General features: G+C 36.4%; 1 protein-coding gene and 1 long non-coding RNA gene across 15 annotated transcripts; both read right to left on the bottom strand.

The window, feature by feature from the left end:
- Positions 1–8,804: 8,804 nt before the first annotated feature.
- Positions 8,805–12,508, bottom strand: LOC112164691 (G-type lectin S-receptor-like serine/threonine-protein kinase At1g61500). The gene is made up of 8 exons (XM_040505912.1): positions 11,878–12,508; positions 11,153–11,738; positions 10,937–11,044; positions 10,598–10,782; positions 10,306–10,516; positions 9,487–9,724; positions 9,261–9,411; positions 8,805–9,167 (listed from the first exon to the last, which is right to left on the bottom strand). The coding sequence occupies exons 1-8, from the start codon at positions 12,469–12,471 to the stop codon at positions 8,865–8,867; spliced, it is 2,376 nt and encodes a 791-aa protein (XP_040361846.1). The 5' UTR covers positions 12,472–12,508; the 3' UTR covers positions 8,805–8,864.
- A 1,450-nt stretch (positions 12,509–13,958) lies between these two features.
- Positions 13,959–18,209, bottom strand: LOC112176074. 14 transcript variants are annotated; one of them, XR_005809046.1, is made up of 10 exons: positions 17,874–18,209; positions 17,693–17,786; positions 16,601–16,677; positions 16,229–16,276; positions 15,846–16,033; positions 15,599–15,727; positions 15,255–15,389; positions 14,535–14,880; positions 14,257–14,303; positions 13,986–14,033 (listed from the first exon to the last, which is right to left on the bottom strand). It is a non-coding gene; the product is annotated as an uncharacterized LOC112176074 (long non-coding RNA). The 14 variants fall into 14 exon arrangements; XR_005809040.1 differs by lacking the exon at positions 13,986–14,033 and adding an exon at positions 13,959–13,973 and having other exon boundaries at positions 15,255–15,727; positions 17,874–18,204; XR_005809041.1 differs by lacking the exon at positions 13,986–14,033 and adding an exon at positions 13,959–13,973 and having other exon boundaries at positions 14,743–14,880; positions 15,255–15,727; positions 17,874–18,199.
- Between the last annotated feature and the right edge of the window lie 6,029 nt (positions 18,210–24,238).

Genomic DNA, 24,238 nt, shown 5'->3' with positions numbered 1-24,238 from the left:
ATGCGGAGTAGCAAGGGCAGCAGGCTCACGATAGGTGAGGCGGAGGAGGCATGCAGCGCAAAGGACTTCGACGGTGATGGGGAGTTTTCGGTTTCTTTGGTTTTTAAGGATAGGGCTAGGGCTCGTGCTAATAACGTATTTTAGGATACGAGAATTGAGAGAGATTGATGAGAGAATTGTGTGTTCCACTATTGATAATAGGAGCCTTATATATAGGGATTACAAAGTACATAATCTTATGATATAAAGAAAACTATTTCGAATAGGACTAGGAATTTTAGAACTTTCTCTGTTATTACAATCATAGAACTAATCCTAGTTTCACAAGGCACACTAAATGTCAACATTCTTCAACATTAGGGAATTAATCCCCCGCCATGCAAGTACTAGTAGTAGAGATGGAAAGAAGCAACAACCAAACTAAGGAGACAACAAGTTCGGCCAAAATCCATGCCTACATCCTCAGAGAGCTTTCATCTTCACTTTGAGACAATTACATAAGTACAAGAATGCACCGCTCAAGGTTATGCCCAACCCAAGCTCTTGTATCCAATAGGATACCCCTTGTACACCCTCTCTCATCCTAGAAGATCACTCTACCCCAAGAGCTATATATACACGCCCTTGAACACAACTCCACCTATCTTCTACATCTTGAAGACCCTTGGAGTTGCTCCTTGACCTCTTGCTTGCCTCCACACAGCTTCCCCTATCTTCCATACCATTAATAGAAGTCTCTAGAGCCACTTCATCAATGCACATTCATGAATCAACCACCCATCTCCCACATTAACTCCTTAGGAAGACTAAAAATGTCCATCATGAATTTAACCATGCATTTATTCCCAATGCATCAACTTGACCATGCATTTATACCCAATGCATGCACTTATCATGCCTTCATGCGATGCAAAATATCTCCACCAAGGAGAGATAGGCGCCAAACCTAATAGTAACAACATGTGGAGCTCACATATGCAGAAAATCATTGCTTAATTGTTTGGCAAGCGATAACCTTGCGGCTCAAATTGATTTCATTCAAAATGAATAGTCCACATGTTCATTCTAAAAATAAAAAAAGAAAGTAAAAATAAGTGAAAAGTTTGAATGTACCTGCTCCCAAGAAATTCTTAGGATTAAATTCAATGGATGATATTCAACTACATGATCCTTCAATAAATAAAAAAATTAAAAAGAAGTTAAATTTATTTTTCAGTTTTAATTAATGACTATATGATATTGTTCATAATATATCAATTCATATTATAGTTAATTATTAACTAAAATAAATATATAAAAAAATATAGGACCTTCATATAGGACTAATGTCTAATGGTTGGAGATGGATGGTCCTTATGAATAGTGTCGAGACTTGGAACCTCATAATAAAACTTAGGGGCTGTGACCACTTACCCGATTTTAGGCTAAAAATTGTCCACTTACTCCACTAAGAGTTTTTTAACCTCATTTACCTAATTCAACAGTATTTGACAGTATAGCCCTCATTTTAATTTATAAATTACACTCATATCTATCTCTCTCTCTTTCATCCCTCCGATCTGCGTTTTCTCCCTCCTCTCTCTCTCTCTCTCACTTCTCTCTCTCTCTCTCTCTCTCTCTCCTCGCAACGTGCCCGTTGCTACGCTCCACAGAGACCGGACAAAGCCGCAGAGGTCGGACGACGCCACAGAGGCCGAAGGCGACGCCTCAGAGGCCTCATATCGATCTGCGTTCTCTCCCTCCTCTCTCTCTCTCTCTCTCTCTCTCTATCTCTCTCTCTTTCTCCTCTCTCTCTCTCTCCCCGCAACGTGCCCGTTGCTGCGCTCCACAGAGGCTGGACGACGCCGCATAGGCCGAAGACGACGCCTCAGAGGCCGCATATCGAGGACTCTGTTGAGATCGGATGGCGACGAGCACGGTCGATTTCGGCGACCGGGCTTCTGGTCGATTTTGGCGATCTGGGCTTTTCGGTCTGCGGTGCCGATTGCAGAAGCAGCATCCACTCCTGAAGACGACAAAGCAGCTTTGGTCAGCCTACCTCGCCGAAGTCCAACACCTGGTAGGCGAGAAACGCGTCTGGTATTGATGTGGGTGCCCAGATCATTTTTTTGGGTGCCAAATTAATTTTTTTTTTTTTAAGTAACAGAAGGGGCAGAAGGAAAGAAAAAAGAAAGAAAAAAAAAGTTTTGAATGTCAATTGGAAGGCAATAGAGAGAAGTTAAATGTCTATTGGGGGGCAATAGACGTCTAAAAATCACATTACTGGGGGGCAATAATATGTCTATTGCCCCCCAATAGACCAACATAGTACACTACATTTCCACTCTATAAACACAAATAAACGTATCAGCTATCAAAAACATAATTCCCACAAATAATAACATAGAGTCAATAGATTATTGGGGGAATAACATAGAGTCAATAGATTATTGGAGGCCAATAATATGTCTATTGCCCCCCAATAGACCAACATAGTACAGTACAATTCCAATCTATAAACACAATTAAACGTATCAGCTATCAAAAACATAATTCCCACAAATAATAACATAGAGTCAATAGATTATTGAGGGGCAATAATCTGATTACTGGGGGGCAATAATATGGTCACCGGTTGCCGGATTCCGGTCACCGGTCACCGGAGTCGGCGCCCCGGCCACTGGTCACCGGAGGCCGACAAGGTGGAGGATGACTTCTCCCTCTAAGTGAAAAAGAAGGAGAGGGCAAAAAAGTCCCCAAAAAAATAAAAAAAAATTAATTGGGTATTAGGGAAATAATCCCTTAGAGTGTTTTTGGTAAATGAGGTTAAAAAACAGTTGGTAGAGCAAGCGGACAATTTTTAAGCTGAAATTGGGTAAATGATCATTTTCCCTAAAACTTATAACATAGGGTCCAAATCAAGGGACACCAAATTTTACACAAATTTTGACACACCTCGTGAGCCATTAGATTTTAAAATGTTCAATGGTTCAAATTTATTCTTTGAATGATGTCAACACATCACCAAGTGATGTGGAAATTACATGGCATTACATATTTCTTAAAATTAAAATTTTCTTCATTAAAAGATAAACAAAATTAAAATTTAGAAAATCAAAATCAACAAAAACTAAAAAGAGAAAAAGAAGAAGAACGAGCAGAAGAACAAGAATTCCCAGTTCCCATCAAAATTTGGTTCAATTATATTTCTCCTTATTCCAATCCCAAGTCCCTTGTAACGTGTGCAGACCTTCAATTATATTCCTCCTTATTTCAATCCCAAGTCCCATGTAACGTGAGCTGATTTGCTGAGGGGTGATACTGTGTGGTCATGCCGGGCAGACCCATGAGAAGAATGTCATAATTGGGAATAGACAGCCATGGAACAAATAATAGAAAAAGCTTGCTGCAAAATTGCAAAGGCAAACAGAAATTGGTGATGCCATTGGCGATGAATTTGAACAAGGGACTGGCCCCATAAAGTTTTTGTACGGCGATCTAGTTCAAGCAACTAGTAACTCAAGAGGAAGAAAAGCTTGGCTAGGGAGGATTTGGTAGGGTTTATAAGGGATTCATAAAGGACTTGAACTCATATGTAGCTGCGAAAAGGATATCCAAAGGATGAATATAATTGAAGGCCTGCAGAATTTTGATGGGAATTGAGAGTTCTTGTTCTTCTTCTTTTTCTCTTTTTAGTTTTTGTTGATTTTGATTTTTTAAATTTAAATTTTGTTTTATCTTTTAATGAAGAAAAGTTTAATTTTAAGAAATATGTAATGCCATGTAATTTCCACATCACTTGGTGTTGTGTTGACATCATTCAAAGAATAGATTTGAACCATTGAACATTTTAAAATCTAATGGCTCACAAGGTGTGTCAAAATTTGTGTAAAATTTGATGTCCCTTGATCCAGACCCTATAACATAATATATGAGACTAATGGTTGGAGTTGCCCTTAGGACGGGATTGTCCAAATATATATAGGTATTTAACAGAAGAAAAACAATAAGTATATACTGACCTGGAGTTTCAGCAAAGTGAAGTGTTACACTGTATTTGCCTTTACGCAAACAGATCCGTAATATTTTAGAGAGATACGGGAAAAGGGAGCTTTATCGTATAATAGTGCTTCAGAGGAAAATCCACATCTCAAGCTTTATAAGAAATCAACAAAATTGGAAGCAAAGATGATGTTTCCAGCACTACTCTGAGCCCAGTATCCTTTTGGACTCATGTAAAACTATGATGTATCATTATCTTGATCACAAACATTTCCATCTACTTTGTTAGTTGTTTTTCCCCACCACCACTATTTATAAACAATGACTGGTATGAAGAAATTAAACACATCTACCATTAACACACACACACAGAGTCCTTCTCTACTAAGGACCTCTGTATACTTTAAAATATGCGGATTTCCTTGATAGACCCACTTTTCGATCGCATAGTCACATCTTATCTGTTTAGTTCTTTGGTATATATAATCTGCAAATTTTCAGCCAAATTGATAATCATTAAGGCATTCAAAACTGCAATATATACAATTATGAACATGAATGGTTCAGGCTGGACAGAATTAGTTTGTTCATTGATTTAATATAGTTCGATACCTTAACGATCATTAATTTGGCAAAAAATTTGTAGAAGGATATATACATTAGGACCCAAAAACTAAACGGTCAAGATGTAGATATGCAATCTAAAAGTGAGTGTATTCAAAGAAATTTGCATATTTTAAAATATGTGGAGGTCCTTAGTAGAGAAGCACTGTGTGTGTGTGTGTGTGTGTAATTGTTAGATATAGATTACGAAGGGCGGCACCTGAGGACTTTTTTTTAATAAAGGGCAGGGCTGGTGCGGCACCTGAGGACTTTTAAAGTAAGGATTATATGAGGAATTTTAAATCAAAGGTTGGATTAGGGGTCGTCAACGGGCCGGGCCGGGCCAGGCTTTATTAAAAATCAAAGGATCCAAGCCCGTCCATATAAAGCGGGCCTTGCGGGCTTTTTCGGGCCGGGCCGGGCTTGGCCTTGCGGGCTTTTTTGGGCCGGGCCTTGCGGGCTTTATTTATAAATAAATATTTAAAGACACAAGTATTTTTTTTTTTTAATCAAGCTTTGGAAATTCAATAGATAATGATCAAATACAACCAAAGATAACAATCTATATAACTATATTGTACCCAAAAAAATCTATATTTATATATAGATATTAATTTGTTGATAAATAAATTTTTAAAGACACTAATTTTTTATAAATCTATATTTATACATCATACACTCCAAAGAGCTACATATAGCAATTCAAAGAAAATGAGAAACCGACCGTTAGATGAGTTTATTACAATAAACTATGAGTGTGGTAAAAAATTTAGCCAATTTCACCATATTTTTGAATCCGATCGGATTGGTCAACCGTAGTCACTTATATGTTTTATTGGTTGACCGATGGTGTGGCAACCGCGAAAATTGCTTTTTTTTTTCACATTACATTTGTATATATTCCATCGATGGATGTGCGTGGACATAAGATAAGAAAAAAATTAATTTTAATTACAAACACATTGGACTATACCAATTTTATTCCTAAAGTTATATGACTTATACATTGCATTTAAATTGTTTAGGTTCATTCTAAAGCAACCATGAAGTGGAAAATGAATTCGGAGAAACCAACCGCTTGATGGAGAGATTGTAATGTTTTATGGTGGTTGTAGAAAATCCAGCCAATTTGGTTCACGTTTCGAATTCGATCAACTAGGTCAAACGTAGTTACTCTTATAAACCTATATTTATATATCATACACTCTAAAGAGCAACCCCTATCAATTCAAAGAAAATGGAAAAACCGACCGTTGGATGAGTTTATTACAATAAATTATGAGTGTGGTAAAAAATTTAGCCAATTTCACCATATTTTCGAATCCGATCGGATTGGTCAACCGTAGTCACTTATATGTTTTATTGGTTGACCGATGCCATGACAACCGCGAAACGTGCTTATTTTTTCACATCACGTTTGTATATATTCCATCAATGGATGTGCGTGGACATAAGATAAAAAAAAAAAATTTAATTACAAACACATTGGTCTGTACCAATTTTATTCCTAAAGTTGTATGACTTATACATTGCATTTAAATTGTTTAGGTTCATTCTAAAGCAACCATGAAGTAGAAAATGAATTCGGAGAAACCAACCGCTCGATGGAGAGATTGTAATGTTTTATGGTGATTGTAGAAAATCCAGCCAATTTGGTTATCGTTTCGAATTCGATCAACTAGATCAAACGTAGTTACTCATATAAATCTATATTTATATCATACACTCCAAAGAGCAACCCCTATCAATTCAAAGAAAATGGAAAAACCGACCGTTGGATGAGTTTATTACAATAAATTATGAGTGTGGTAAAAAATTTAGCCAATTTCACCATATTTTCGAATCCGATCGGATTGGTCAACCGTAGTCACTTATATGTTTTATTGGTTGACCGATGCCTTGACAACTGCGAAACGCGCTTATTTTTTCACATCACGTTTGTATATATTCCATCAATGGATGTGCGTGGACATAAGATAAAAAAAATTAATTTTAATTACAAACACATTGGTCTATACCTATTTTATTCCTATAGTTGTATGACTTATACATTGTATTTAAATTGTTTAGGTTCATTCTAAAGCAACCATGAAGTAGAAAATGAATTCGGAGAAACCAACCGCTCGATGGAGAGATTGTAATGTTTTATGGTGGTTGTAGAAAATCCAGCCAATTTGGTTCTCGTTTCGAATTCGATCAACTAGGTCAAACGTAGTTACTCTTATAAACCTATATTTATATATCATACACTCCAAAGAGCAACCCCTATCAATTCAAAGAAAATGGAAAAACCGACCGTTGGATGAGTTTATTACAATAAATTATGAGTGTGGTAAAAAATTTAGCCAATTTCACCATATTTTCGAATCCGATCGGATTGGTCAACCGATATGTAGAATATATATATATGCACAATATAAATATAAAAGTATAATAGTATAAGAACTTCCACACACACACACACACACACACACACACATATATATATATATATCTCTCTCTCTCTCTATATATACACACACATATATATTAATATATTAATATATATATATATATATATATATATATAAACACACACACACATATATGATATATATATATATATATATATATCTATATCTCTAATCTTGCTCAGGTGCGGATATCCGCACCTAAGCCAAAACCTACGGATTTCCATATTTGATCCACTTACCGATCACATTTTCACATCTTAACCGTTCAGTTTTTAGGTCCTAATGTATAGATCATCTCTGCAAAACTTCAGCCAATTTGGTGATCGTTAAGGCATCCAAAACTGCAATTTACACGAACGAACCGAATCTGTCGAACCGGAACCGTTCGTATACATTGATGTAAATTGCAGTTTTGTATGCCTTAACGATCACCAATTTGGCTGAAATTTTGCAGAGGTGATCTATACATTAGGACCTAAAAACTGAACGGTTAAGATGTGAAAATATGATCGAAAAGTGGGTCAAACTGGAAATCTGTACGGATCGAAAAACTGCGGACGTCCGCAGTGGAGAACGGCTGTCTATATATATATATATATATCTCTCTCTCTCTCTCTCTCTATATATATATATATATATATATATATATAAACACACACACACACAGATATATATATATATATATATCTATATATATATATATATATATATATATATATAAACACGCACACACATATATGATATATTGATATATATATATATATATATCTATATAAACACACACACAAATATATATCTATATGTGTCTATATATATATATATATTTATAAACATACACACACATATAGATATATCTATATATATAACACACACACATACATATATATTAATATATATATAAAAACACACACACACACACACACATATAAATATATAATATTTTGCGGGCTTTTACGGGCCGGGCCTAGCGGGCTTTTGGAGGGCCGGGCCGGGTTTTTGCGGGCCTCCATCGGCCCACCAAGGCGGGCTTTTGCGGGTTTTTTGACGTAAGTTAATAATATTCTGTTATGGGTTCAAGTTATAGTTGGATTATTTGTTGAAAAACTATTTATTTTTAATAGTAGTACTCACTCCTAAATTGACTATGCAGGTCACCTCGACACCACATCATAAAACAAATGCCATATATGAGCCACGATAACAACTTAAATAACTCAATTGTCGGAAAACTAACAAATTGGACCTATTAGATCAAAATTGAAAGTGCAGGAGTGTTTTTGATGAAATTAGAAGTTCAGGGACTGAATTGATTTTTTGACTCAAACTACAGGGTAGTAATCTGTATTTAGCCATTTTTTAATCTATAATGATTGACATCCACAAGTAACATCTCATAATTATCATACCACAGTAAAAATATAAACAAAAAAATGTGGGTATGGACAACTGGTGCAGTGATAGCTGAAAAGCTGAAAAGCTAAAAAGCTAAGTGGTAAAATGACAAAACAAAGTATATCAAATTTTGTCATGATGAATCTAGAAGAATCAATTTCAAAGGTTGAAATTATTTCCATGCATGAAAAAATATCACGTGGTCAAGACTTTATTCTTGTATAAACAGTTGTCAAGACAAAGTGTAGTCACACCAATCAAGGTGCATCTTCTTTATGAAAAGAGCATATTTTTTTTTTATGAAAAGACATTCATATACTACCAACCACAAGAGAAACGGTTTTTTTTACACCCAATAGAAAAGCTCCAATATCTACAAGAGCCCTTGAGAATGACGAAAAGGAATTGCATTGTGGTGTAACAATTTGCTGCCCCTTATCGTCCTTCAATCATTGTAATGCTAGCTTCTTTTTTGGAGGAATTGGTATTCTCAGAATGTGGTTGATGATGAAAAGCTGAAATTTGGATAGTGAATAGAGGCAGCTTGGGATGTGGACCATCTTTCTCACTATTTAACATCAAAGCTATATCCGCCATAGTTGGCCTATCCACAGCATTGTCTTGTACACACAAAAGCCCAATATGCACGCATTTTAGTACTTCCGATGAGGAATATGAATCACCCAAAATTTCATCTACCAACTCCAACCCTCTACCTTCATTCCACAAGTTCCATGCCTATAAAGTTTCATAAAAAATAAGGTTTAAGCTATATGAAAGAAACTACTCATGAGTTCACATTTTACAGTAGAAGTTAAAGTATGAACTTACATAGGCTAGAAAGCCTAGCTGTTGGTCATATAAACAGAAACTAGTATTCTTCTTACTGCTAATAATCTCCAAGACCAAGACTCCGAAGCTGTAGACATCAGATTTTTCAGAAAACATCCCCCCCATGGCATACTCTGGAGACATATAGCCACTGCATGGCAAACTAATTATTAGTAGGTAACCAATTGACCATGTTGGGGATTAGTAAGGTAATGATTAATCTTACCGTGTTCCAACAACTTTCTGAGTATTTTCTAGATTTTGTGTTCCTTCAACTATTCGTGCTAGTCCAAAATCTGAAATTTTTGGATTCATTTTCTCATCTAAGAGAATGTTGCTGACTTTCATATCCCTATGTATCACCTTCACATACGAATCATGATGGAGATAGAGAAGCCCTCTAGCAACACCATGAATAATATTAAAGCGAGTCACCCAGTCAAGAACTGCTCTCTTCCTCGTATCTGAAAATAATTAATGCACCAAGTTAGAGTCTAATATTAATGGTTGTTCATAAATCATGACTCCCATGCATGTTACAATGAAATGTCATGAGAATGCTACCCTTTCAAAACTTGGTTAAAACCAGATTTCTAGCCTTCTTTAATTGCTAGGAAATGCAAACACAGTTGTATGACAAGTAGTAGTGAATGCAACATAAGGATCTGAACTGAACAGACAGCAACGATTATATTGGACAGACATATTCAATATCTGACGGTATGGATCTAGAAAGTAGTCAATTAATGATGGATTGTTTGTCTCTTGGTAATCTATTTCATGTGAATCTATTCATCGCTTTATGTTAGCATGCAGTTGTGATTCCAAAACCCAAATTATGCTAATTATAAGGTTGAATTCCTTAGACTTTTTTATTCTTTTTCTTGTTAAAAAGAAAAAGACAGTGAGATCTTACTTTTCAAAGAAATTTTAATCGTTTCCCCAAGTTCGACATTTACAAACAGCAAAGATACTTTCATTGAAGTAGGTGAAGATGACTTTTTGCACCGCAATATATTGAACATAAAACACTAATGAAACTAACCGAATAGAAAAGTATCCAAGCTTTTGTTTGGCATGAACTCGTAAATCAGTAACTTCTCATCCTCTTTAACACAGCAACCCATGATCCTAACAAGATTTTTATGTTGAAGATTGTAGATCAACAACATCTCATTCTTGAACTCTTCAATGCCTTGTCCTGAGCTACTAGATAGTCTCTTTACTGCTACTTCCTTCCCGTCTTGTAGCATACCCTGTAAACCACGTGCTCTACAATTTATTAACTGAAGTCATGTTTGTTTCTTGTACTTGATGAAATGTATGAAAGAAAGCACCTTATAAACTGGGCCAAATCCTCCTTGCCCGAGTTTGTTTGCGACACTGAAATTGTTTGTAGCAATTAATATGCTATCAAAATCATATATCTGTAGCTCTAAGGGATCATGCTTTCCTATATATTCTCGGAGACCATCTCTTGAACTCTTAATCATACCAGTCGATTCAAAGTTCTGAGTCTGTCCTGTTTGCATATATAACATCAAACGGTGAGTTTGAGCGAAACAACAAGCAACATCCGGATACCAATCAATAAACCAAAAAAACAATAATAATCCTTTTATGAAGTTATGCATGAAGAGATATTGTGCTAATGCACGAATTGGTTCATCTCTTACTCTTCTGGTTAGCTCGCCTCCTGTAAAAACCGAATACTATGGCTGCCAAGATACTCACAAAAACAATAGCTGTAAGGCTGCCAATTAACTTTATTGGCTTTCCTTCACCTGAGAAAAGACAAGAAAAAGTGAACTTATTATACAAACACAAGCATGAAAGAGAAAATTAAGAAAAGATATTGTTGTAAGAGTTGGGCAAGCATTACTATTAGTTACCTAGTTCAGAGCGTGCTAGGCGGATATAAAGATCTACTCCGACAGACGCCGAAAACTGCTGTATATCAATAAGATCTTTGGACCATACCAAACATCCTATATTATTAACAAATGCATAAGCAAGGCAAGAACAGTTGTTTAGGCAGCGTAATTTGCAATCGTTGGACGTTTCTTCAGCATTGAGAGCAGTAATGAACTCATGAAAATCTGGTATTTTCAACACCATCTTCCAAAACCCATCATCATCAACTTTTTTTCCTCTTGATGAGACTGACTTATTTGTTTGTCTCTCACAAAACAATTTCGTCTGCCTCATACACCCTCTTGTCCAGTTTCCTTTGCTCCATTCTGCACTTGACTTCGGTACAAAACCTTTCAAACACTTACAGATTGGAGATGCAGAAGCTTTGCAAACTCCGAAAGGTCCACAAGCTCCATAGATGTCACATGGATTCTTCGGTGTCTGCCAATAATCATGCCACTTCCCATCATTCTTCGAAAATCTAAGCCTCACTGTTCCTTCTGGAGAGATGTATATATACGACACAGGTTTGTCATATAAACTATAAGAGAAATCCACTGTGCCCTGCTTTAAGTTATCATCCACACTAAAGCCATTTATATATCGATGATCCATTTCTGGTACACCAATGAAACTCGACTTATCCCATGGACCACTTCTCCAGTAGGGAATTGAATGTGAATCATTTGATCCAAATGAACACTTGAGACGGCGTCTGTGGGGCCAATCCAAGTAAGAATTTCCCTGGTGATGGATCATTCTCTGCTTTCCAAGAGCTCAAGTAGTGCCCCTTTCCAGACTTACTGTCTCGCAACACCATGTTTGGTAGGACTGTGTCACCAGGATAATCAAAGCTCTTCCATAACTCAGCTCCCAGATGATCATTGACAACAAAGTTTCCATTATCTAAGAGAACTGCAGCAACTGAACTAGTATTCGATGATGAAACCAAAGAAGCAATATTAGTAGACCATATAGACTTTTGTTTCCCATCCACAAGCTTCAGATTCCCATTGCTAGTAACTGTCAAACTCGCTGAGGTGTCTGCAACTGCAAGAGGCTTTTCTCTGTTGGCCACCCATACAACTTTACGCTGAGATATATCTTTGTGCCATATCCCCACATACTTCTTAGCAGAGTTATTAGGACTGAAGAAGCCCAACTCAAAAATGTGGCCAGGGGAAACTAGAATTTGTCCCTGCGCTAACGGTTGCAAAAGAGTTATCTGATCAACTTCAGCACAGTAATAATGTGATGGTAGCAAGCTGAATAAGAAGATGAAAAGGAAGAAGAACATGGAGCCATTTAATAAAGCACAAATGCTTCTGGTTCTAATGTTCATTGGCATCCCAATAGGTTTTCAAACAGTAATGAACATTAAATGCTACTCTTATATGTAGTGCTCAAGTCCAAGTTAAATTGCTCTCCTTCTGTCAATATCGAAGTAGATGACATTTTGAAGCTTGTGAATTTCCTTGCGTAAATTGGGGACAAAGGTGACTTGTCTAAACATTCAAAGATCTAGAATTTTCACCGTCCCATCAACCATTGTAAGAACAATCAGCAGGTTGCTATAACATTATCGGGCCCATGCAAACGCCACTGCAGTATTCCTCTTCAATGAACCACTCGCGTGGTATGTAGTTTGAAGTTGAATTAAAAGGTTCGCCAGTGCGTAGTCCGTGCGATCCTCTTTTTTCGTTTTAGTCAAATTAGTGAACAAAAGCATTCTTCTCGAAACCGTGCAGCAAAGTGCAAAACACACCGGGGCAGCACGTGAAATCAACGCATTGAACGAAGTCGACTGTTTCCACATTAACTAGATACACAAACTTACTAGGGAGTAAAGACTGGGGCACCAAGGAATAGAGACTCCAAAGTCAAGTCCTTCTAGATTTTTGCGAATCCGGTAAGAGCTTCATACAAAAAGCCTTGAATATTTTGAAGCAATTCCTCAAATATTTTGTCTTTATTTATTTGCATCTTCTTCACTCCCTCGGCATCTCACGACCCATGTAATACCCTCTCTTGGACGTTTTAACAGAGTCCTTATCCTCATATTGAACAAAAGAAAGAAGATAGAGCAGAAAACAAGGTGCTATTGTAAAGGAGACTAGATAAAAATGATTGGTCTAGTGATATTTGCTCTTTAATTTGGAAATTCTATCAACCGGACGAAACTGATTCAATTTTTGGTCTTTGCTTAGAGGTGAAATTGTACATACTTACCTAGGGCTCGTCAACGGGCCTGGCCCATTTATAGCAGGCTTGGGCCGGGCCGGGCCTTATTATATTTTTAAATAATGGTGGGTCGGGCTGGGCTGGGCTTTATTGTAAATCGAATGATCTAAGCCCGTCCATATAAAGCGGACCTTGCGGGTTTTTTTGGGACGGGTATTGTGGGCTTTATTTATAATAAATATTTAAAGACACTAATTTTTTTATAAATCTATATTTATATATCATACATTCCAAAGAGCAACCTCTATCAATTCAAAGGAAATGGGAAAACCGACCGTTGAATGTGATTATTACAATAAATTATGCGTGTGGTTAAAAATTTAGTCCATTTCACCATAGTTTCGAACCCGATCAGATTGGTCAACCGTAGTCATTTGTATGTTTTCTTGGTTGACCGATGACATAACGACCGCAAAACGTGCTTATTTTTTACATCACGTTTGTAAATATTTCATCGATGGATGTGCGTGGACATAAGATAAAAATTTCAATTTTAATTACAAACTAGAAACAGTTCCCGCGCGCTGCTGCGGGTCGATATAGTTGTAGTAATGCATTCTAGCAAGATCGTTTTTGATGAAAAATTTAAATTCATTACATAGTTGAGAAAATATTAATCTACATTGTGAGATGTAGTGAGTAATGTGCTCATGTAGATCATAACAATTTGATTTACTCACTCTTAATAACAATTGAAACTGTTTGAAATGAAGAAATTTAGAAGATGAAGAAAATATTATAACCAAGAATAGGTATAAAATTCAATTAACAAACCCTCCACGACAATTTTTACAAAAGATCTAATTCAAATTGAGAGGCACATCTCTAGTATGGCTTGTACCTCCAATTTGCTCTTGACGGTCTCCCACCTCCCATTCCAAAAACCCACTGCAGATTTAAGATTCCACAATTTAATATGTTAGTAACTGGCAATTTAAGAATTAGCAGAACAACAAATTATGGTGATATATGAGTCTAATATGAACCTCAGGATGACAACATGGCAACAGATACTCAGTAAAGATTATAGATTGTCTATCACACATGTCCATACTATCGGGTATTCTTGTTTCAGAATATCAAAAGCCAGAATCTCTATTCTTATAGACCCCACCTCACCTAAGTGTTTCTTGAAAAGTCAGCCAATTGGATCTTCCATGTTTGCAAGTACACAAATGTTGTTTTGCAAGACGTGTGGCCAAGTATAATAAGCAAGATTCATTAAGAAAATTCATAAACAAAATTCAATCGCATCAGCTATATCGAGTAGAATTGTTTTCCTTTCTTCTTAAGTCATAGAATGTAGAAAAAAAGGTTATCAAGTTACCATTTCTCAGGGGAAAGAACTTTCAGTTAAAGCGGCAGCAAAAATCCAATCGTTACACATTTCTCGCACGCATATCCCTTTGACTATCATGACTTACAGCATGATCACCTTGCAATACATTCCTTCATTAATTCCTCCCTAAAATTCAATAAAAATTACAAAATTACTCACTGAACAAAACCATCCCACATGAAATTGAACAACCACACTCCTCTAGACAGTTTCAATGGTGCAGAGCCTACATGCTAGCCTATGAGCACAGTATCAATTTCAATATCAAAATCCTACCCAAAACCAATGCCGTACTATTCAAACAGTTCATATTGATAAAAATCCAAACTTTAACAAAAATTACGGAAAAAAGTAAAACCCAGTTCCATAGTTATTGATTAAGCTTGAAAGATATGAACTTTGGGCACAGTAAGCATTTTTATATAAGTTAAGGGAAGCAAAAACGCAGAAAACCCAGTACCATACAAAAATCAAAACAATAAAAAAAAGATCAAACAAACCTTGAAGAAGGGTTAGAGGGAAATTGATGATGAAGGTCAACAGCCATGAGATTAACCAGGTTGATTTCAAACGCTGTCGTCTCGGTCTTCATCGCTGCGAGCTCTGTTTTGGTTCAGCAGCTCAAAACTTGAAAGCTGCAGAAGAAAAGAGAAAGAAACAGAGGCTTTCCCAGGGTTTATGTAACACCCGGACAGGGTAATCACGCAAAAGAGTAGGCAGGGGCAATTCGTAAGAACAGATAGGAGGTAGGAGCAAAACCGACAATCCACTATTCATAAGGAAAACCTTCCTATAGTATATGTACCAGAAATTATTGTTGGAATTAAGTCTCTATAAAATGTACCTTCTGTAATTGCATTATGAATAGTTAAGGCTGTACCAACTAATGAATCTCTGCACACGACTAAAGTAGAATTTTGTCTGTCATCTTCACGCAAACTGTTTGATGATCTAGCAGTTTGTACATGAGATACTATAATCAAAATTCAAATAATATCAATTAATTTATATCTGTAAACACACAACAGTTTTTTTTTTTTACTAAACTATTCATACAAATTAACATTTCAAAATGCATGAGAAATGTGTACCTGTTTTCCACCTCTTTGATCTCCTTGATCTGACCTCACGAATTCATTGCCATCAGATTCAGTTATTGTTCCAACAGAGTTTTGAGTACTGCAGGTTTGCTGAATTTTCTCTTGATGATCATGGCCCTCAACATCACCATATCCTAACATTCTTTTTGTTCCTCTTGATACAGCCTTCGGTGCCATCACTGTATTGAAAACATTAGTTCAATCTAACAGATTGAGAATAAAGAGATTAACTATAACTTAATAACTAACTCCTTCTGTAACCTAACAGAACTTTCATACAAAGCAACAATAAACAACTTCACATAAAACTAAGGTCTGTTTACACAGAAATTAACACTTGCAATTGTAATAACAAACAATTGAAAATTTTGTACCTGAATTGAAAAAACCTGGAAATTTCGACAGCTCACTGTTTCTGATATCTGTAAAACAGAAATAAACAATTACCTATTACAGCTATATGCATAATAATGCAAAAACATAACATATATATTATATATCCTAAATTAAATACATACTGACCAAGTCGCAGTTTTGAACTTATAGAACATGTCAACTCATCCAATTAAGTAATCAAATCTTCTATACTAACTCACTCACAAAAATCAATAAGAAACCAAAAATTGCTAAATAACCAATAAATCCCTTTATCTATAATAACCATACTAATAATCACTCCTCAGAATATTGTTTAAGTTCAACCAATGCTAATTATAGATACCGTCAATGAGATATTGATTCCATACCTGAATAACAATAGAACACCAGACCAATACAAAACAACAGATACAGGAACAATGGCAGAAGAACAATCGAAATACTCCTTTGCATAGAACGTACAGAATCAAAACAAAATAAATATCAGCTCTCCAAAACAAACAAACCACCATTAAACTGTAATTCTGAACATCATCCCAGAAGCTAAGCACAGGAAGAAGGCAACTAAACGCAAAATGAAACTGAATAAATAAAGCCTACACAATGCTGCAAAACCCAATTCCTAATCAATCACTCCAACAAAAAGATTAATACTTTGTGGTGAAATTAAGGAACCGAATTCCCAATCAATCAATCCGACAAAAAAAAGAAGTAATTATTCTGTCTTCTTGAAACCAATCTGATGAGAAAGAGACTGACCTTCCTCTCTTACTCACTTTCAGTCCAACCCGAGCATCAAATGTATAACAACAAAACCCTAAACCTAGACTAATCTATACCTTTAGTTCTCACCATTCATATCTCCACTACATATTGGAATAATTATCTGCTCGAAACCGAAATTCAAAGCATAACTTGTATACATATAATGATGGTGCACATCATATTACAATTAAGCAAGTACAGAGAGATCTTATTAATTGCAGCTCCAAGAGATAAAATTGTTTAATTGTTTTAACTAACTTAGTCTTTGTGCATCCGAACATAAAATACTCTATCATGGAATTCTACCAAAGTTTAGTTTTAGATTCAATTTCAATTGTTCAATGCCAGATTGATTATGTCCAGCATCATATATCTCCTCTTTTAAGCAAAAAGATTTCATAATTCCCATTGGTTCAAAGATGACCTCATTCTTCTCCTCCTTATCTTTTCAAACATTCTACGACTAAAGGATTCTTTCTCCGAGTAGGTTCAGCAATCAAAAGAATACTCCCTCATTCTAGCTAGATATAATCCCTTTATTCAGAAATTCCCGTCATAGAGTGGTCCTCCTCAATTCCTCAAAGGTCACTCCTCAATTCCCCAAATCACCTTAATTCACAACTCATTATACAAACACACAAAATTCAAAAACAAAAAACTCACCCAAAGGAAAACAACCCAAATCAAACACATACCTCTTCTTCTATTGAAAGCTTCCTCTACTTGGATCTTTTCTAGCAGCAACCAAAAACCTTGGATATTTCCTCTACTTTTTCCTACCCCACCAGTCTACAATCAAAATTAGAAAACTTACATCAAATCCACAATTCAAAATCCCAAATTTCATATCAAACTGTGTAAACCAACTTTTCCTACTTGTTATCAGCCCAACGTTCGTATCCGAGAGGTTGATGGATGCACTTGTTATCGCTACGTCTGATCGAGCCTTCCCGAACCCAAGAGGGTCTTCTTATTTCCTTATCCTCCTCCTTTCTTCTTCTCTCCCTCTGTTCCGCTTCTTTCCCCTCTTCTTCTTCTTCCTGTGTCCTCGATCCTGAATATCTCCTTTTTTCAAAAAAAGCAAAGAAACACAGCTGCAATCGCTCGAGCTCTCTCGATCCTTCTTGACCTCGCGGAAACCAACCAGCATGCAAAAAAGCAATGGCAAACTGTAATTGAGAGGAAACAGAAGGGTAAAAGCGCCACTTCATTTTCCACAGCGATGAACAGTTAACCGGGCTTTAGAAGTATGTATAATACATTGGTCCATACCAATTTGCCTCCTAAAGTTGTATAACTTATACATTGCATTTAAATTGTTGAGGTTCATTCTAAAGCAAACATGAAGTGGAAAATGAATTTGGAGAAACCAACCGCTCGATGGAGAGATTGTAATGTTTTATGGTGATTGTAAAAATTTCAGCCAATTTAGTTCTCGTTTAGAATTTGATCAACTATGTCAAACTTTGTTACTCTTATAAACCTATATTTATATATCATATACTCCAAAGGACAAGCTCTATCAATTCAAATAAAATGGAAAAACCGACCGTTGGATGAGATTATTATAATAAATTATAACTGTGGTAAAAAATTTAGCTAATTTCACCATATTTTCTAATCCGATCGAATCGGTCAACGGTTGTCATGACATGTAGAATATATATGCACATATGCTATACAGAAGTATGAGAACGTCCAATTTCACCATAAGCCAAATTACAAAAAATTCACACTCACACAAAGAGACACACACACACACACATATAATGATGATGTGGCACACTGAAGATTTCCAAATATATGTGTTGGGCCTTCTAGATTCCCATCAAAGCTGAACTACCTTCACTTAAATTGCCATAACTCTTTCTAGAAAAGTCGGAATCGCAAACTGTAAAATTCTTTAGAAACTAGACACATGGGGCATTCTGTACATATAGGGTACAACTCCTAATTCTATCCAAGAAGTTCTCAGCAATTCAGCGAAATTCGGTTCTAGACATGAACTTGTAAAAGATGTTGCAGATTCCCGTCCAAGCAGAACTGCCTTCACTTAAATTGCTATAACTCCTTCTAGAAAAGTCGGAATTGCAAACCGTAAAATTTCTCAAAAACTAGACACACGGGGCTTTCCGTGAATATAGGTACAGCTCCTAATTCCATCTGAGTAGTTCCCAGTAATTTAGTGAAGGTAGGTGTTCTGCACAACAGTTTCTGTATTGCAGATTCTCTTTTAAGCTGAACTGCATTCACTTAAATTGCCATAACTCCTTCTAGAAAAGTCGGAATCATAAACCGTATATTCCTCAGAAACTAGACACGTGGGGCTTTCCGTGCATATAGGGTACAACTCCTAATTTCATCCGAGCAGTTCCTAGTAATTCAGAGAAGTTAGGTGTTCTGCACAAGAGTTTCTGTGTAATTTATATAATATTTTTGTTTGCGGGCTTTTACAGGCTGGGCCAGGCCAGGTTTCAAACCCCTAAACCAAGCCCAGCCCTCTACCCACCGGGCCGGGCAGGGTTTTTGGCCCTCCGGGCCGGCGGGCCTCCATCGGCCCACTTGATCCGCTGGCTTTTTGATGAGGCCTATTAACTTACCGATCTGAACAGGATGAATTGCAATGCCTCTGTTTCACAAGGTGCCTCTGTTTTCATGACTCATCATAACAACCAAAGATTCCACTTCATGTTAACATGGGTCCTATGATCCTACGAGGAATGAAGAAAACATATGAAAACATGACCCTACGAGGAATGACAAACATAAGAAAATGAGGAGAAAGATCATAAAAAAAGTAAACATTACTTAAGGAATAACGATATCAATGCTATGCTGGAAAGCTAAACTTTTTCTTTTTCTTTTTCCAAGTAATTGAAATCATGCAAGAACCAGACAGTTTTTATATTTATTTTTGTTATACAATTGAATTATATAGTTATGAGTCGAACATAGAACCCACAATTTATAAAGGAAAATTTATAACAATAGACTAGTTGACCATGATAATTGAGTTTTAAGATAACAGTACGTAAAAGAAATGTTTTTTTGGTAAATGATTTATACTAATGAATTAAAAGGCACACCACACTCTAAAAGCGTGAGGAGGTTAAGAAAGTGAGTGTGTTTCGCTGCTGAGGCGTGGAGGTGTGAACGGCGCTGAGCAAGGTGGATAAGACACTGTGCAAGGCGGAATAGGCGAACGCCCAGTTTTTTTTTTTTTTTAGTTTTTGGTTTTTTTAAACACCAAAATGACGTCGTTTTGGTGTTTTGAGAGAGAGAGAGAGAGAGAGAGAGAGAGAGAGAGAGAGAGAGAGAGAGAGAGAGAGTCAATTAGGTCATGTTCTGAAGACTTACCAAGCAGCAAATCATTTGGAAGCAGCCTCTTTCCCGACTCCTTCACTCTCAAAGCAGCCCATCCCAAATTCTCAATAGCTTACTCAAAAATTTGATAAAATCATGAAGAGCCTATAAGTTTTCTCAATAATTTGGTTCTAAAGGAGGCTTTTTGCAGAATTGGAGCAAGAAATACATTTGATTTGAAGAGAGTTAGAGAGTTGTTGTTAAATTTGAAGAGAAGGAGATTAAGGTATGATCATGCTTCGATCAACTTTCCTTGTTTTCTTTGTATAGTTTCGTGTTTCTTTGTTATGTGCAATTGGAATTTGGATTTTTAATGCAATGTTTGATTCACTACCTTGCAATATTATGAAACAGGGTTCCTTTTGATTCACTTTTTTTCCTTCCTTTCACTCCTCAATCATATGAAATACGGTTCCTAATCAAAAAACTTCGGTTACAAATTTAGGTTTCTTTCTTTAGCCGAATGATCACATGAACTTTCTCTCATTTAGACTTTTATAGAATTGGTTATGAGTGGGTTATATCTTTAGGAGTTCACCATCACATGACAATATCTTTAGTGTGAAATTAGCAAATAACAACTAATTGCTGGTCTAGGGATTAGCTTGCGGAGTCTTAGTTGTGCTTTTGGTTGGCTTTGTTGGTTCTTGGCTTGATGAGTCTCTTACTGGTCCTGTTTGAGATTTGCCTTGCAGTTAATCAATGAAAATGCAAAATGTTTATGTCCAAAGATGAGAAGGATTGCCATGTACTTTTACCTGCTGTATTTCTTTTTATAGATGTCTTGGTATATTATATTGAAGTTTCAAGCAGAAATCATGAAGAAATAAAAATGGAGTTGAAGAGATCACATTTGGGAAAGAGTTCTTTCTGAAGGTTCAGAAATAGAGTGTCCTATTTCTGAACCTTCAGAAATAGAGTGTCCATAGAAATAGAGTGTCCTATTTCCTAATAATTTTGTCACCATAGAAATGATTGTTGGTTATTTTGTCAATTATATTCATGGCTGTCCATTTGTTTTAATTAACTTTTGTATATTTTGAACATGGTTTAAGGCATTGTGTTTTGTTTTTATGGCATTGTTTTTTTGTTTTTTTTTTTTGACATTTCATTCATGACATGTTGTTCTGTTTATAATCGGCATTGTGTATTTAGTTGTCTTGCACAATGCCGATTTCAGAAATAGAGTGTCCTAATAATTTTGTCACCATAGAAATGATTGTTGGTTATTTTGTCAATTATATTCATGGCTGTCCATTTGTTTTAATTAACTTTTGTATATTTTGAACATGGTTTAAGGCATTGTGTTTGTTTTTATGGCATTGTTTTTTTGTTTTTTTTTTTTTGACATTTCATTCATGACATGTTGTTCTGTTTATAATCGGCATTGTGTATTTAGTTGTCTTGCTCCCACTTTAAATTGATATAAGTTTTGAAATTGTGTAGTGTAGGCACAATGAGTTCTATTACTAGTGGGACAACAAAAAAAGATCATGCTTGGCGATGGATTAAACCAATTCCTGGGGAGTTGAAGTACTTCTTGTGTGCATTTTGTGATCAAAGAAATGTTGGTGGCATATTCATGTTCAAGTAACATTTAGTTGGCACTCATAAAGGAATCAAACCTTGTAACAAAGTCGTTCCACCAAATATGAAAGATTGGTGCACTATAGCACTTAAAAGAAATGAAGAAGAGAAACGAGCAAGAATTGTTGGGTGTTGGGAGATAGGGGGATTGGAAAGTCTAGAAGAAGAAGATGCTCGGTGTTTGGTGATTTTGTTGAATGATATGGTTGTAGTACTTGCTTATTATGAATGGATGACAATTTATAATGTTATTTTGGTTACAATACATGTTCTATATATAAGACTAATAATTACATAAATACAGCTCATTTATAAGTAAGGCTTACGCCTTATGCCTCAAGGTGAACGTCTTGCTGAGGCTCTCCCAAAAACATCTTGGCTACACATCAGCCTTTTAAAACATTTTTTGTACTGATACTGTATTACTGTAAGAACTCTTTGGATGACTTCTCCAATCAACTGTTTACCTTGCATATATAATAACTATTATAGCTAGTTATATTGTAGAAATTATGCAGTATATATTTTAAATAACAAAATCAATAGCTACAAAAACCTATTAACTATGTATATTACGTACCCTAAACCAAGACAACAAGTAGAACAACTTGCGACAAAAATAGAAAATATGACAACAATAACTCAAACCAGCTATTTTGATGCAAACCTAGGGTCAACCAAAACCCTCTCTGCTAGGGTTTGAGAGAGCGCCGGCTATGGCTAATCACCTCTGTACTTGCCTCCATCTCTGATGGAGAAAAATTTCGACCCTTCCCCTGGTGTCGCAGCTATTGAGTACTTTTCAATCCACCCTCCAAGTTTTCTCCTTTAAGTCGAGATCGAGGGCTTTCTCTCCTTCTCAATATGGTTCGCATCAGGGTTTGAGGCTGAGCTTCGTTCGACTACCAACTGATCTGGTGGTTGGAAGATTTGGGATTAGGGCGTTTCACGGTTTCGACTGAGCCGGGATTGGATCGGGTTCAGCTGAAGTCCGCCCTCCACGAATGGCAACGCGGGTGCATTCAAAGAGACCATGCTGTGGAGAAGAAGCAAGGTTGTTGGAGTTGTGGGGAAGCTGCAGGTCTGTCGGAGTCTTACTTCTTCGAGGGCTATGTGGCTTCCCTAGGTGTTTGCTGTCGCCGCATCTCTCCATCTGGGTAGTTTGTTGGTACGGGAGTCAGGGAAGTTTCACTAGTTCCAGTTTGCCAGATTGCCGGCGGCTTGGTGGGGGGTTGGTGCGGCGGCGGCAAGGGCAAAACCTAATTGCATTTGGGCTTTGCGATGCTTTCCAGATTTGGGCTTGGGCCCAATTGGGCTGACTAGGGCTGTAACATGTGGGCTCTATTTGTTCTGGATCCGGATTTGGGATCCTGGTGAATTTTCTATAAAAATTTGGGATCCAGGACGATTTACGTCTTGGTACCTAATTTTTTATTGGAATCAATGCTCGCAAGGAACTGCAGGGATTATTGGTCTGAGGTTGTCAGCGAGTCTACTGATGGATTATGAGGAAAAAATTTATTGTCAATTTCTTATTAGTTTACTCTCCCCTGAGATTCACTCAATAGGTGGAGTGATATTGCGTTTAGCGGTGTCTCTTTCTGACCGCCACACAAGGGCGGTCACTGTGTAATATTGCTTTTTTCATATTGAATAAAAATGGCTGACCTCCTTCTACTAAAAAAAAAAATGTATATTACCTACCCTTCTTTTTTTTCCCCTTTTTTTCCCCTTCTTCTTCTAGCTACCTTGTCTCTCTGATCTGATTATATGTAGGTATTAATGTATCTACAAGTACTACACAACACAGCTAGGTCATACACCAAGAAAATATATCATTATATAACATCAAATTCAAACACTATATAGTTCATTAATTTCTCTGATCTCATTAATTTGGACTACAAAAAATCATAACAAGTAGCTATTTAGCATTTACGTAAAAAATTAAAAGAACAACACAAGATTGATCTTTACTAATTGAGAAAAGCCACCCAACAAGAGTAAGTTGTTAGGACCCTAGGATCCAAGTCCAGAAATGACATTATAAAGGAAAGGAAATAAGAGAAAGGTAAAGGAAATAAACAAGAGGACTAAACTTCAATATTCTCTAATAATCCTTGTAGAAATGCATCCCTACTATTTAAGCAACTAGGTGTAGAAATTACCTAGAACCCTCTATATGGACCATGGCCCAAAATGATAAAATGTAACAAGGCCCAACAAAGCCCATGAGACAAAAATAGCCCATGACAAGAATAAGAATCCTAACAAGTGGCTTCAAGACACTT

This window comes from Rosa chinensis, chromosome 1 (assembly GCF_002994745.2).
Source record: "Rosa chinensis cultivar Old Blush chromosome 1, RchiOBHm-V2, whole genome shotgun sequence".
In the NCBI taxonomy this organism is placed as follows: Eukaryota; Viridiplantae; Streptophyta; class Magnoliopsida; order Rosales; family Rosaceae; genus Rosa; species Rosa chinensis.
The sequence above is the reverse complement of the archived record's forward strand: the minus strand, read 5'-3'. Positions and strand labels throughout refer to the sequence as shown.

Bases quoted from the DNA above. Each gene is read 5' to 3' on its own strand.
- LOC112164691 (XM_040505912.1), bottom strand. From the start codon at position 12,471: ATGTTCTTCTTCCTTTTCATCTTCTTATTCAGCTTGCTACCATCACAT. The intron at 11,739-11,877 runs GTGTTCATTTGG...AACTTAAAGCAG, and splicing joins CCCCACAGACGCCGTCTCAA to GGCACAGTGGATTTCTCTTA. The intron at 10,783-10,936 runs GTAAGAGATGAA...ATATGCAAACAG, and splicing joins GAGGCGAGCTAACCAGAAGA to GACAGACTCAGAACTTTGAA.